We start from the raw sequence: 11,282 nt of genomic DNA on the forward strand, positions 1-11,282 counted from the left end.
ACGGTCTTGCTCATCTTGCAGAGGTTTCCCATGGATGTCTTCGCCTACTACATCCCCTCCCCGCACCATGACGGCGTGGCCCACGTTGATCAGGTGCATAGGAGCGGAACCCTCAGAATGAAAGTGCGCGAGGTGCTGTCCTTAGCTCAGGCACAAAGCGGCGCCACGAAGGTTACACCGTCTGCGTGTATGTGAGCCAGCACTTAGCAACACTTTCTCCTGCCGGTATTCTTGGGTGCCTCTTGGTGTTGATTGTACGCGCTTCTCATAGCTTCCGCATCCCCCCCCCCTCTCTTTCCCTACTCTTCTCCAACATCTACACTACCCCCGTTCACTGCACACGTACGTACCAACGACAGAGTTGAGCATCGTATTTCTCCAAAAGGAGCCGAGGCCCTGGATTAACAGAAGTGCATCCTAGCAATAAAGGGTCCGAGGGCTGACCTCATTCTAGTACTCCTATTCACCAACACAACACAAGCGCCCATAAAAGGAAGCGTACTCATCCGAGAAAGCAATCCTAAACCTCATCATTTCACCACCCCCAGCACACAGCCAAAACAAGATGTCGTCGATGGACTCGATGCGCCTGCAGGCGGCGATTCGCCTCATTCGGCAGTGCAAAACCACCGAGGAGGAGCGGTCGAGCGTAAAGATCATCAGTGCGCAGCTGCGGAAGGGCTTTGCGGATGCAAAACCATATATTCGAGTGCGGTACATGCTAATACTTCTCTATATTCGAATGCTTGGCTACCCCACGGAGTTCGCGCACATGGAAGTGCTGAAGCTGCTGTCGCAGAGCGATTTCTCCGGCATCCGCATTGGCTACCTTTCGCTGCAGCTCTTGTTCAATGAGGATCACGAGTTGTTAACGCTTGTGGAGAACCGCATGCTTGCCCACCTCAGCATCAATGGATCTTGCCAGAGCAACTCCTACGAGCAGCTCTGCCTCATCGGTATCTCACTGAACGCGTCAGCCAACATTGCCAGTGAGGACATGTGCCGTGACCTTCTCGACTCCATCCTGCGCCTCTTCCAGAACAGCCCGCAGCAGCTGCGCAGCAAGGCTGCCCTGGCAGCGCTGCGAGTGGTGCGCAAAGTCCCGGATCAGGCGGGTTACATTCTGGAGCACTGCACGGATCTCTTTGATGGTAATAACGAGTCGCTCATGTGCGTACTGACACTCGTCATCGAGTGTTTGCAAAGTGATGCTGGAGCGAACATGATCGGCACGTTTCGGAAACACGCCATGGGCGCCGTGAGGGTGCTGAAGGGGCTCGTGCTCTCCTCTCGCATTACGGAGGAGGACGTCAGCGGCATCACGGACCCATTTTTGCAGGCGAAGCTGCTCCACTTCATGCGCATCATTGGGGCTGGCAGCGAAGTCACGTCGGAAGCCCTCAACGACGTTCTCGCGCAGGTGATCACTAACACGGACGCGACGCATAACGTGGGGAGTGCCGTGCTGTACGAATGCGTGCGCACGATCAACGCCATCGAGAGCGATGGAGGCCTTCGCACCCTCGCTGTGAACACGATCAGTCGCTTCCTCTCCTCTGTCAAGGATAACAACCTGCGCTTTGTGGGGCTCCAGACGCTGCTCACCTACTCAAGCAAAGACTTCGATGCTGTGGTGCAGCATCAGGCTATCATTCTCGAATGCCTGCGCGATACTGACCTGTCGATCCGCCGCCGTGCGCTGGATCTGACAGTGACGCTCATCACCGCGAATAACGTGCGGCTTCTTGTGCCAGACCTTATTGCGTACATGTCTCTGTGCTCAGAAGAGATGAAGAGCGACGTGGCGCGGCACATTTGTGACGTGATTGATACGCACTACCCCAGTGAGATGTGGCGTGTTGACTACTCTATCCGCTTCCTCAAGGTGGCGAAGCAGTTTGCCCCACTGGACTTTGCCCGCCGTCTGCTTGTCGTTCTCTTGAGTCAAACAAAGGATGTGCAGACGCGTGCGGTGGAGGCACTGTGGGAGGAGGCCTCCTGCCCGTTTGACGGGCGGCACCATGCTCGCAAGGCATTTCTCATGGTTGCGCTGTGGTGCATTGGGGAGTATGTGGAGTTGCTGCTCGACGCCGTGAAGGGGCTAACGGGTGCCGACGTGGCGACGTGCCTTAGCAGTCTTACCACAAATACAACGTTCACTCTGATCAAGCAGTATGGTCTGACAGCGCTCATGAAAGTAGCGACCAAGTGCCCCGACGCCAAGCCACAGGCCATGGCCACGTTCGCAAGCAACATGACTAGCATGGACTGCGAGCTGCAGCAGCGCGCATGCGAGTATACATCACTTCTTGTAGATTTCCCGCAGGAAGCAGTGTTTAGCTTTAGTCAAATGCCAGCCATTGCCCCCAAGACGGAGGCGGTGAAACCCGTCGAGGTTGTGACACTGACAGAGATGCAGCTCCTCCAGGAGACGACCAACATACTCGACGACCTCTTCAACTTCGACGGGGCCAGCAAGCCCGCCCTACCCCCACCCACCAGAGACTCTTCAAGCACGATGGTCGCCTTGTCCTCACAGGCTGGCTCACTCTTTTCTGCTTGTTGTGACGCCCCGCCAGTGTCACAGCGCGCACCGAGCAATGCCAACACATTTGACGATCTTTTCGGCAACAGCAACGCGGTGTCTGTACCAGCGGCCTGTGAGTCGCCACCGGTAGCTGACACAAGCATTAAGTCTGAGGTAGCGTCTCCCAAGGGCTCAAGGGGCGTCACAGGGGTGTGCGCCTTCAACTGCTCTGACTTCAAGGTCCTTCTCTCAGGGCGGATGGAGGGTAGCATCATTTTTGCCGATCTCGTCGTTCAGTCGAACCTCAATGAGGCGGTGGAGCAACTGAGCTTTAGTGTGGCCACACTTCGGATGTGCACAGTAGAGGTTGCGCCGCTGCCCAGCACTATGATGCCGTACGGAGTAGCCACGCAACAGCTGAAAGTGGATAACACGCAGAACACGGCCAACCCACGCACGCTGACGCTGCGCGTAAGGATCTCGTATGCTGTGCACGGCGCCCCGCGAGAGCAGATGTTCGAGGTTTCCCAGACACTGTAGCTGTCCAGGGTTGTGGCACGCTCAGCGACCGCACGTGTGCGCATGTGTTTTCCCGATTTGTGGTGTGGAAGGAAATGCCCTCTCTTCTCAAGATGCTTCTGCTGTCGTTTGCGTGTTGCCTGCCTTTTCTTCTTCGCCCTGGTCAACTCCCTGCGGTGATGATGGTGCTGCGGGGCAGCTGGATGAGTTCTCGCATGCCTCACAGTCATCTTCCTCACATCTTTACCTCGCTTCGCTCTTGGACGCAGCGAGAGAAGCGTCCCAGGCGAGTCGAGCGGAAGGGTTGTACGGCATTCTTGTTCTTCGTCAGACTTCAGTCGTTGGTGAGAGCACTGTCGGTGTCTTCGCATGTTTCTACGCTGCCGGAGCGATGTCGGGCCTCCTCATCGTTGCCAGGCACTCCTCTATCGCCCTCCTGCGCTTCTTTGGTGCCGCGTCCACGGATGCATAAGCGGAAGATGTGCTGCTTTTTGTGTGTCTCTTTCGTCCCCGTGTGCGCCCGTGTGGCAACGTCGTGTTTTGTGGTTGGCGTCTTGCGTGTGCGGTGGTGAGGGGTGTGGGGGGGGGGGGGACAAACGAGAAGAACCGCACTGAGGAGGACCCCCTCTACAGACGCTTAGCAGGCTCCACCTCACTTTCCCCGATGGTTGTGCTCGGAGTGGAAGAGTACGAAGAAAAGAGCGGGGATATACGGCGCCACAGCTGACCATCAACATACCCGCAGCGGACATCTCCACTCTGTACCACTGTCCTTTCACCAGTCTTACTTCCCATACTTTCCTTCTCTCCTCTCTCACACTGTTGCTCCGCCCACACCCGCGCGCATGCACGCGCAGAGCGACTCTTCTGTGCCCCTTCTCGCATCGTTTTTCTTTCACGTGCCGACCTCGTCGTCGTGGAAACGTGTGTCTGTGCTTTCTTTCCCCTCTTTCCCCAACAACCAACGCTGGGACCGACCTCGGTGCGCAACTCGTGTGCTCAGTGTATCTCTGTTCTTGTGCTGCTGCTGAAGTATTCTGCCTACGTTGCCTGTGTTGCATACGGCTCGTGGACTCTTTCAGAGTGTTCCCCTCCACGGCACTCTTACTCTCTCTTTCTCTCTCTCTCTTGTGGTTCTCCCCTTGACGCATTTGATCCCCCCTTATCCTTCACTATCATGTCGCACGAGGGGCAGGCAAATGCGACGGAGGAATACGATTACGATCGAGAGCTCTACCGCTGCCCCATCTCATGGCCCATCACCTCCGACAAGCCCAAGATGACCAAGAAGGTGTACTCCCTCATCAAGAAGAGCGTCACGGCAAATAAAAAGAAGGGTATCGTGAAAGGCATAAAGGACGTCACCAAGGCGATTCGAAAAGGCCAGAAGGGGATCCTGGTGCTCGGCGCCGACGCGTCTCCCTACGATGTGGTCTCGCACTTCCCAGTCATGGCCGAGGAAGCGAAGATCCCTTACGTGTGGGTACCTTCGCGCCAGGACCTCGGCACGGCCACCCAGTGCAAGCGTGCCACCTCCGTGGTGCTGCTGAAGGTCAACGAGGTGCTCAAGCCGAGCTATGACAAAATCGTGCTCGCTATCGAGGATCTCAACTCGGAGGAGTAGATGTGAGCGGCGCCACGCTGCGCTCTCGCCAGATCATTTCGGAGAATTCAGCACAGACTAAAAGAACCTCTTACAAACACTTCTGAAGGCACAACCAGAACGACGTGGTGCTTGCGAAAGAGTGTGTGTGAGCGAGAGGCAGGGCGTTTGTGTGGTGGTTGTCGTCTCTGATTAAGCCCCTTTCCTTTTCCCATAAATCGAAGTCGCGCTGAAAAAGAAGAACGGTAAAAAAAAAAAGAAGGAAGCACCTCAGGGTGCCCTCAGCTGGGGGATGCGGGGACCACCTCTGCGTCTCTTTTTTTCCGACTCACTTTTAGCCCTCCTTCCCTCCCCGACTTTTGCAGGCGACGGGAGGATAGGGTCGAGTCGAGGCAGGCGTGGGGCGCTGGTGAACAGATCGCGTCGCTCTCTCCACGTCCCTTCTCACAAACGCTTTTTTTTTCTAGTTGTTGTTGATCTCCTTGTTGTTGCTCTTCCCACTGTGCTGAGAGTCGTGTTTCACCGTGGGATGTTAACTGTACCTCCATGCGTGGCCGTGAGAGGGTGCGTGGATGCGATGGTGCGAAAAGGCCGTTGTTCTTGCGTGAGCGAAGGTAGCGCTGTGCCTCTTGGCTGCATTGTTCTTTTGGTTTCGTGTTAACATCATCGATTTAACCGGGTATACAATTCACCCCCCCCCCTCTCAACTCGCGGCCTAAATGGCATGAATTCCCGCCGATGGGCAACTCGATGCGTGCTGGACAGGTGAGCGCGTTGTAGGTCAAGTGCCCATCAGTTCCCCTGTATTTTGTGTAGCACCGGAAGTGCCGCAGGCGAGACACCACGTATGTGCTGCTATCCTGGAGGTTGCACTAACCGCGCTCCGCTGTCTCACAAGTGTAAGGTGTAAGCGCGTTGCGTGCGTATGTGAGGCGAACGTTTTGTTTTCCTTTGCATCTGTTTCCTTCCACATCATAGCTCCAGTTGCCTTTCCTCTGCTGTACAGAAGGGTCTCGTCACGTAATGACGGGATGCACATCGCTGCGCTGTATCTCTGTATGCATGAACATCACCTTCTTCTCCCTCCTCCCTCGCGCTCTCCCTCGCTTTCTTTGTGGTGAATTACTTGAAAAGAGGAATGGGATCTTCCATGCCTACTCATCCCCCTACTCTCCCGCACACACACACACACACACACAAGCATATCCGAAACAGACTGCGGTGCGCGTGCCTCTCAGTAGTGGTCTGAGTCTGACGCAGACGACGGTGACCGTGGTGATACCGCCGCCACACTTGCCAATCGTGGTGGCGCCAAAGTAGCAGCACAACCAAGAGGCGAGGCGTTGACGTAGGCGCGCTCGCAGCCATGGACTTTTCACTCACCATGAGCGCCGCGCCGCACCGGTTGTGGTACATCGCCGGCGACATGGTGAAGGTACGACTGAGCCTCACGTGCGTACCCGAGGTGGCGCCGGACACACAAACGAAAATGGCACCGCTGAAAGGTGCGCCAAACAACAACCACTTCTCTGTGGACTCCTCCGCGGCGGAGTCACACGAGACAGATGTGCGCGTGGGATCACTCAGGGTGGAACTCGTAGGGCTTGTTGAGCTTGACACCAGTGTTATGAAGCCTATCAACTGGCCAGCCGCAGTTTCTGAGAAAGAGAGGCCAGGGAGCTCCCATCTTGGCAGTAGTCGATCCAAGATGGTGTACACGCTCTACAGCACGGGGAAACAGATGCTGCGGGAGGACATGCAGTTGAAAAGGTACGAGTGCGCGGCTCTGGAGTTCGTTTTTCGCCTACCAGAGGGGTCTCCGCCAACATTCAAGGGTCGCGGCGCTGACTACCGACATGATATCACCATATTTGCCACCTGGTACACGGTGCGATCGAGCTCCACTGCGAAGGCCACCTTACCACACCTCTGCAAGGCGAAGGTACCTCTGACAGTCTTTAACAGCATCTCTACTGTTGCCCAGCTACCTCTCATGTCGCTCTTCCCTCTCCCCCCTGACTCCGCGCTCGTGGCCGAGAACTTCCACTTCCAAGTTGCACCCCTTGACACCGTCCCCACGCCGTGGAGGGCAGCGCCGCTAGCGGACGTCATGCTCCCGCAGGAAGCACAGCTTCGCACTTCTCTTACAGTACGTTATAGTGCGAAGGCGAGAATGCAGAGCAGCCTGGCCACCCAGAGGCAGCCTCTGTCGCTCATGGTGCCATGTTTGGGTGTCAACATACTTCAAGTTGACCTGCACTCCTCTTGTGTTTCCCTCGGCGGCTACCTGCAGGGTTCCTTCACTGTGCTGGGGACGAGCCAAGGGCCAAGCAACACCACCGCCGGGCCCGGCACGCATCGCCAGCAAGACGTAGAAACTCCGGTGCCAGTCTCTGTCAGCGCCTCGCTGGAGCTGCTCGAGTACGTCACGCCGGAGTCGGCTTTGGTGATAGACAACACCAGCATGACGGATACCAGAGAAGGAGGTATGGAGAACTTCGCCTGCACGTACAGACGTGTCATCGATCACGCTCAGTTCTGCGTTGTCGACACCCCATATGTGCCCTTTGAGTTTCCTCTTCCAGTGGGGCTGGTGCCCGCCTCTTCCATCACGGACATCACTAGCTTCCTGTGGCAGCTCCGTGTGGTGGTGATGGTCGTGTCGCGCAAAACACTAGCTCAAACTGCTACCCCGGGCGTCAGTCAGCTTGGGCCGCTCCTATCGCCTGTCGCTGGTATTTTTCCTCTACTCGTGATGCCGCCATCAGTCCCGTCAAAGGTGCGACAGGGTGCGGCGTGGTAGGGTGACGGGCTGATGGCAATACCCGCGGTGCCTCCTCCCCTTTGTCTCTGCACGCTGCATGCGCGTGCGCTTTCGTTGCTCAACAGAAATACTCACACATTTCCCAGGTCGCCCGCTTTAGTCGTGTAAAGGTCTCTTGGCCACCTCCGTGCCGCTGGTCGCTCTCGGTGGTGTTGTGCGCAAGGACCGGCCATGCGTGAAAGTGGTGCCCTATGTTAGACCACGTCTCTCTCTCTCTCTCTCTCTCTCTCTCAACGTCATGCCATCGCCTTAGCGCTACGCCCTTTTTTCACTTCAGTATGTGCGCGCTACCCCCTTCCCCCTCCCCCCGTTTCTCCGGCTCAGTTTGTCTTCGTCACTTGTATCACCGAAACACAGACATGTACGGACACCAAAGCGGGTGCACGCACACTGACTGCGCCTCCATGGAGGATCTCATGACTCGCGCAGCCGACGCAGCCCTCTACCCGCTGCATGTCTTGCAACGCCATAGCAAGATTCTTGGCATCGTCGGTGAGGCTGCACTGCCTACATTGCCCATGTCAGGTGAAAGCTGCACGCATCGAGTCAGCTCTGCCACCGATCTGGAGCCGTTCATGGCGGATTCGCTAATACTGGAGGTACTGTTCACGTGGTGCGTGCGTGTCCGTTGCTCTCTGTCGCGCACTTTGAAGCGACATTGCCTTGTTGTAAAGAGTGTTTCTCGCGGCATCGCGTTCTCTGCCCTTCTCGTGCGAGACTCCAGCGACGCGAACCCCGCAGAAACAGTGTGGACAGATGTGGAGCGCTGCACAGAGCTGTGGAAGACTCCGTCCCCAGGTGACCGCACGGAAACACTGCATGTGCACATGATGAGCGTGCCGGAGGTGCCAGACACCATTTCCACTACGCTAGATGACATGCCTAGCACCTCTGCAGCAGCGCCGGGGTGTAGTCATGTCACCACTCGCGTCCTTCTCGGGGACTCCCCCAGCGAAATCGTGATGGGGATTCGGCAACTTTTCGACAGGCTTCTCAGCACTGAGGCGGAGAGCCTTTCCGGCACGGAGGTGTGCTGGCCTGCCTGCATGCTGTTCCCTGTGAACGTACACACCCGTGATGACGAGAAGCGGCGGGCAGAGCACGCGGCGCTGCTGCTGCCGTATCAGGGTCTGCTGCACCATGAAAATGCCGTTCAAGTGTGGTCCACGTGGGAAGACCTGCGCCAGCAGCACGAGGCAAACAAGGCTTTTGTCTTCCGTACTGGTGAGGCGTGGGAGCGGCACCTCGCCACCACTCCGCACACTGACCTCACTCCGGCATCCGCGCCGTCCCTGCCCGGGGCTGAGACGGTTTTGACCAGCGGAGCCTACGATTACTACCACTACCGTGTTGATGGCTTCCGCGATGATGGTTGGGGCTGTGCCTACCGTAGTCTGCAAACAGTCCTTTCCTGGTTTCAACATGCGGGTCTCATACGCGCCGTCATGCCATCCATCCGGGAAATTCAGGAGATTCTTTATGTGGTGGACCCGGACAAAGCAAACAAGAAAGCCTTTGTGGGCTCGTGTGACTGGATAGGCAGCTTCGAGATTATGCTGGTGTTGCAGCATTACTTGCCAGGCCTAGAGTGCACCATCAGGCGTCTAGAGAGTGGAAAAGACCTGGACACGGATTCCTCGGTGCAGTTGCTGCTGATGGAACACTTCCGCAACCCACTCGCCCCGCCGGTGATGATAGGGGGCAGCAGCTACGCACACACGATCCTTGGCGTCCACATAAACCTCCACACAGTGGAGGCGCAGTACCTGATCCTCGACCCGCACTACTCCGCCTACCCGACACAGCTCAAGACGGTCATCAAGAAGGGCTATGTGGGATGGAAAGAGGCCTCGAAGTTCTTTGAGGCGGGCAGCTGGTACAACTTATGCATCCCACGCGTGAACCTGTTCGATCCTCGATGAGGGTGTTTTTGTGGGTTTCGGGCTGCTGAGCTGAACGAGGGGGTTGCGCGAGTGTGAGTGTGACTCTCTTTTGAACCTCAGCCGTGCCTCCGTACCCGCTGCTTGTGAAGAACAGAGCCACCAACCGGATCGCAGTGCAATAAAGCCGAAGCCGGCGTAGAAAGATCAATCGGTTTACTCGCCGCAGGAGGGTGGCGGCCATTCGCGCATCTCTCTGTGGTGCACGAGTGCAGCACTAAAGGCCTTCTCTTCCCATTGGCACCATTGGTGTACACCCCTTATGGCATACCTCTTCTTTTTTTTCCTTTCACCTCCACCACCACGGAAACGAAAGCTGTCACTCTCTTGTACGCTCTCTCTTTCTCTCTCCCTCTTTCGCCCACATCCCTGTCTGTGTATTCGTTCATCAACGCGCCTATGCGTACGCTTCTACCCCCCCCCCCCCTCCCCTCCCCCTTCACGCGGCGTTGTGCTCCTCTTTCTTTTCCACTCCTCTGACTTTCGCTCTCGACAACAAACGGTCATTTCGCTAGTTGCCCACTCTTCTCTCCTGTGTGTCAATTCTTCTAACGCGCTTCATCATGCTCCGCCGTTTAGCCTCCAAAACAACGATGACGGCTGCTGCGCCTCTGCTGGCCAGCACCCGTAACTACAACTTCTTCGTCTTCCAGAACCCCGTTCGCCGCCCGCAGCTCTCGCCGGAGGAACGGGCCAAGGTGCAGATCAACTACGCCGAGTGGCCCGAGGAGTTCCGTAACTTCGACCCGGAAGACCCGTACAAGAACTCACCTGAGATTATTGAAGGACTCAGCAGCTGGAACCTCTTCCTGTGGGGTGTCGAGTGCGCCTTCATCTACCAGTTCTACGAAGTGGTCTTCCCCAAGAGCATCTAAACCGCGAGAGTCACTGTCATCAAGAAGAAAGATAAAGAGAAGAGGAAGGATACGCAGCGCGTGAGTGCCGAATGCCCAGTGTGCTCGGATGCCTTTGCTCTGCAGGAGAGTGCCGAGGCGGGGCTTTGCGCGTCTTTGGTGTCCCGCTAAGCCCTGCACGCCAACCGCTCTTCCTTTTTTCCTCATCCTCTTCTCGACAAAGTGTTTTAAGTACGCAACTCCGTGGGCGACGCAGCGAAGTCGCTGTAGGGCACATCAACGAGAGACACCAGATGTACTGCGGCTTCACTGAGAACGGCTTCTAGCGTGGAGCTCCCATCATACGCTCGTGCGCCTCTGTCTTTCCCACGAGCTATTCAGTCACGTTAGCATCAACCTCGATAGACAGCAGCACGAGAATGTGAAGGTCTCTGTGAAGTAGGATTCGGCGCGTCTCTTCCCCAAGGAACGCTCCAGGGTATGTCCCCCTCTCTCTTTCTCTCCTTTCTTTTTCTCTCTCTCTCTCTGTCTCTGCGGATATGTGAGTGTGAGCGTGCACGTGAAGGAGTGTAGTATGTCGTAGGCCCCCAGCAAAAGGGCGATTTAAAAGGAACAGGCCAATGAAACGGTGGCTGTCGGAAAGCGGCGTGACGAGGAGTTGCATCCCGGCAAACACCAAGTCCTCCGCTCTCGTGTGCCTGCGTAGTTTAGACAGACATGTTCGTGTGCGTTTGTGCGTCTCAGCGATCCATGAAGAGCGGATGCCCCGCACGGTCTGTGTTGTGGCATTCAAAGTGGTTCACTTGCGCCTCACGGTGTGTTTTGCACACGCATAGGTCGCGTCTATACTTGCGCATGTAGGAGTCAGCCCCCTTGACGATGTCAGCCGTCATGCTGTGAAGTTTCTGTGAGGCAAAGGCATCTATAGTGGACGGAAACTGGCTAGACAACTTCCACTCGCGCCTAAAGCACCCTTTTATCTGTGCCTCTACGTCCCCACTTCCCCCGACCTCCC

General features: G+C 56.5%; 5 protein-coding genes across 5 annotated transcripts; all 5 read left to right on the plus strand.

Annotated features, from left to right (window-relative positions):
- Positions 1 to 565: 565 nt before the first annotated feature.
- LBRM_20_3600 (putative adaptor gamma-1 chain) lies at positions 566 to 3,067 on the plus strand (the record flags this gene model as incomplete). The annotated part of the gene is made up of 1 exon (XM_001564590.1): positions 566 to 3,067. The coding sequence occupies one exon, from the start codon at positions 566 to 568 to the stop codon at positions 3,065 to 3,067; it is 2,502 nt and encodes an 833-aa protein (XP_001564640.1).
- A 1,156-nt stretch (positions 3,068 to 4,223) lies between these two features.
- Positions 4,224 to 4,670, plus strand: LBRM_20_3610 (nucleolar protein family a member-like protein; the record flags this gene model as incomplete). The annotated part of the gene is made up of 1 exon (XM_001564591.1): positions 4,224 to 4,670. The coding sequence occupies one exon, from the start codon at positions 4,224 to 4,226 to the stop codon at positions 4,668 to 4,670; it is 447 nt and encodes a 148-aa protein (XP_001564641.1).
- Positions 4,671 to 6,015: 1,345 nt separating this feature from the next.
- Positions 6,016 to 7,452, plus strand: LBRM_20_3620 (conserved hypothetical protein; the record flags this gene model as incomplete). The annotated part of the gene is made up of 1 exon (XM_001564592.2): positions 6,016 to 7,452. One exon carries the CDS (start codon positions 6,016 to 6,018, stop codon positions 7,450 to 7,452), a length of 1,437 nt encoding a protein of 478 aa, XP_001564642.1.
- A 425-nt stretch (positions 7,453 to 7,877) lies between these two features.
- On the plus strand, positions 7,878 to 9,395 carry LBRM_20_3630 (conserved hypothetical protein; the record flags this gene model as incomplete). The annotated part of the gene is made up of 1 exon (XM_001564593.2): positions 7,878 to 9,395. The coding sequence occupies one exon, from the start codon at positions 7,878 to 7,880 to the stop codon at positions 9,393 to 9,395; it is 1,518 nt and encodes a 505-aa protein (XP_001564643.2).
- Positions 9,396 to 9,976: 581 nt separating this feature from the next.
- On the plus strand, positions 9,977 to 10,288 carry LBRM_20_3640 (conserved hypothetical protein; the record flags this gene model as incomplete). The annotated part of the gene is made up of 1 exon (XM_001564594.1): positions 9,977 to 10,288. The coding sequence occupies one exon, from the start codon at positions 9,977 to 9,979 to the stop codon at positions 10,286 to 10,288; it is 312 nt and encodes a 103-aa protein (XP_001564644.1).
- Positions 10,289 to 11,282: the final 994 nt, after the last annotated feature.

This window comes from Leishmania braziliensis, assembly GCF_000002845.2.
Source record: "Leishmania braziliensis MHOM/BR/75/M2904 contig, possible fusion of chromosomes 20 and 34".
Lineage (NCBI taxonomy): Eukaryota > Euglenozoa > Kinetoplastea > Trypanosomatida > Trypanosomatidae > Leishmania > Leishmania braziliensis.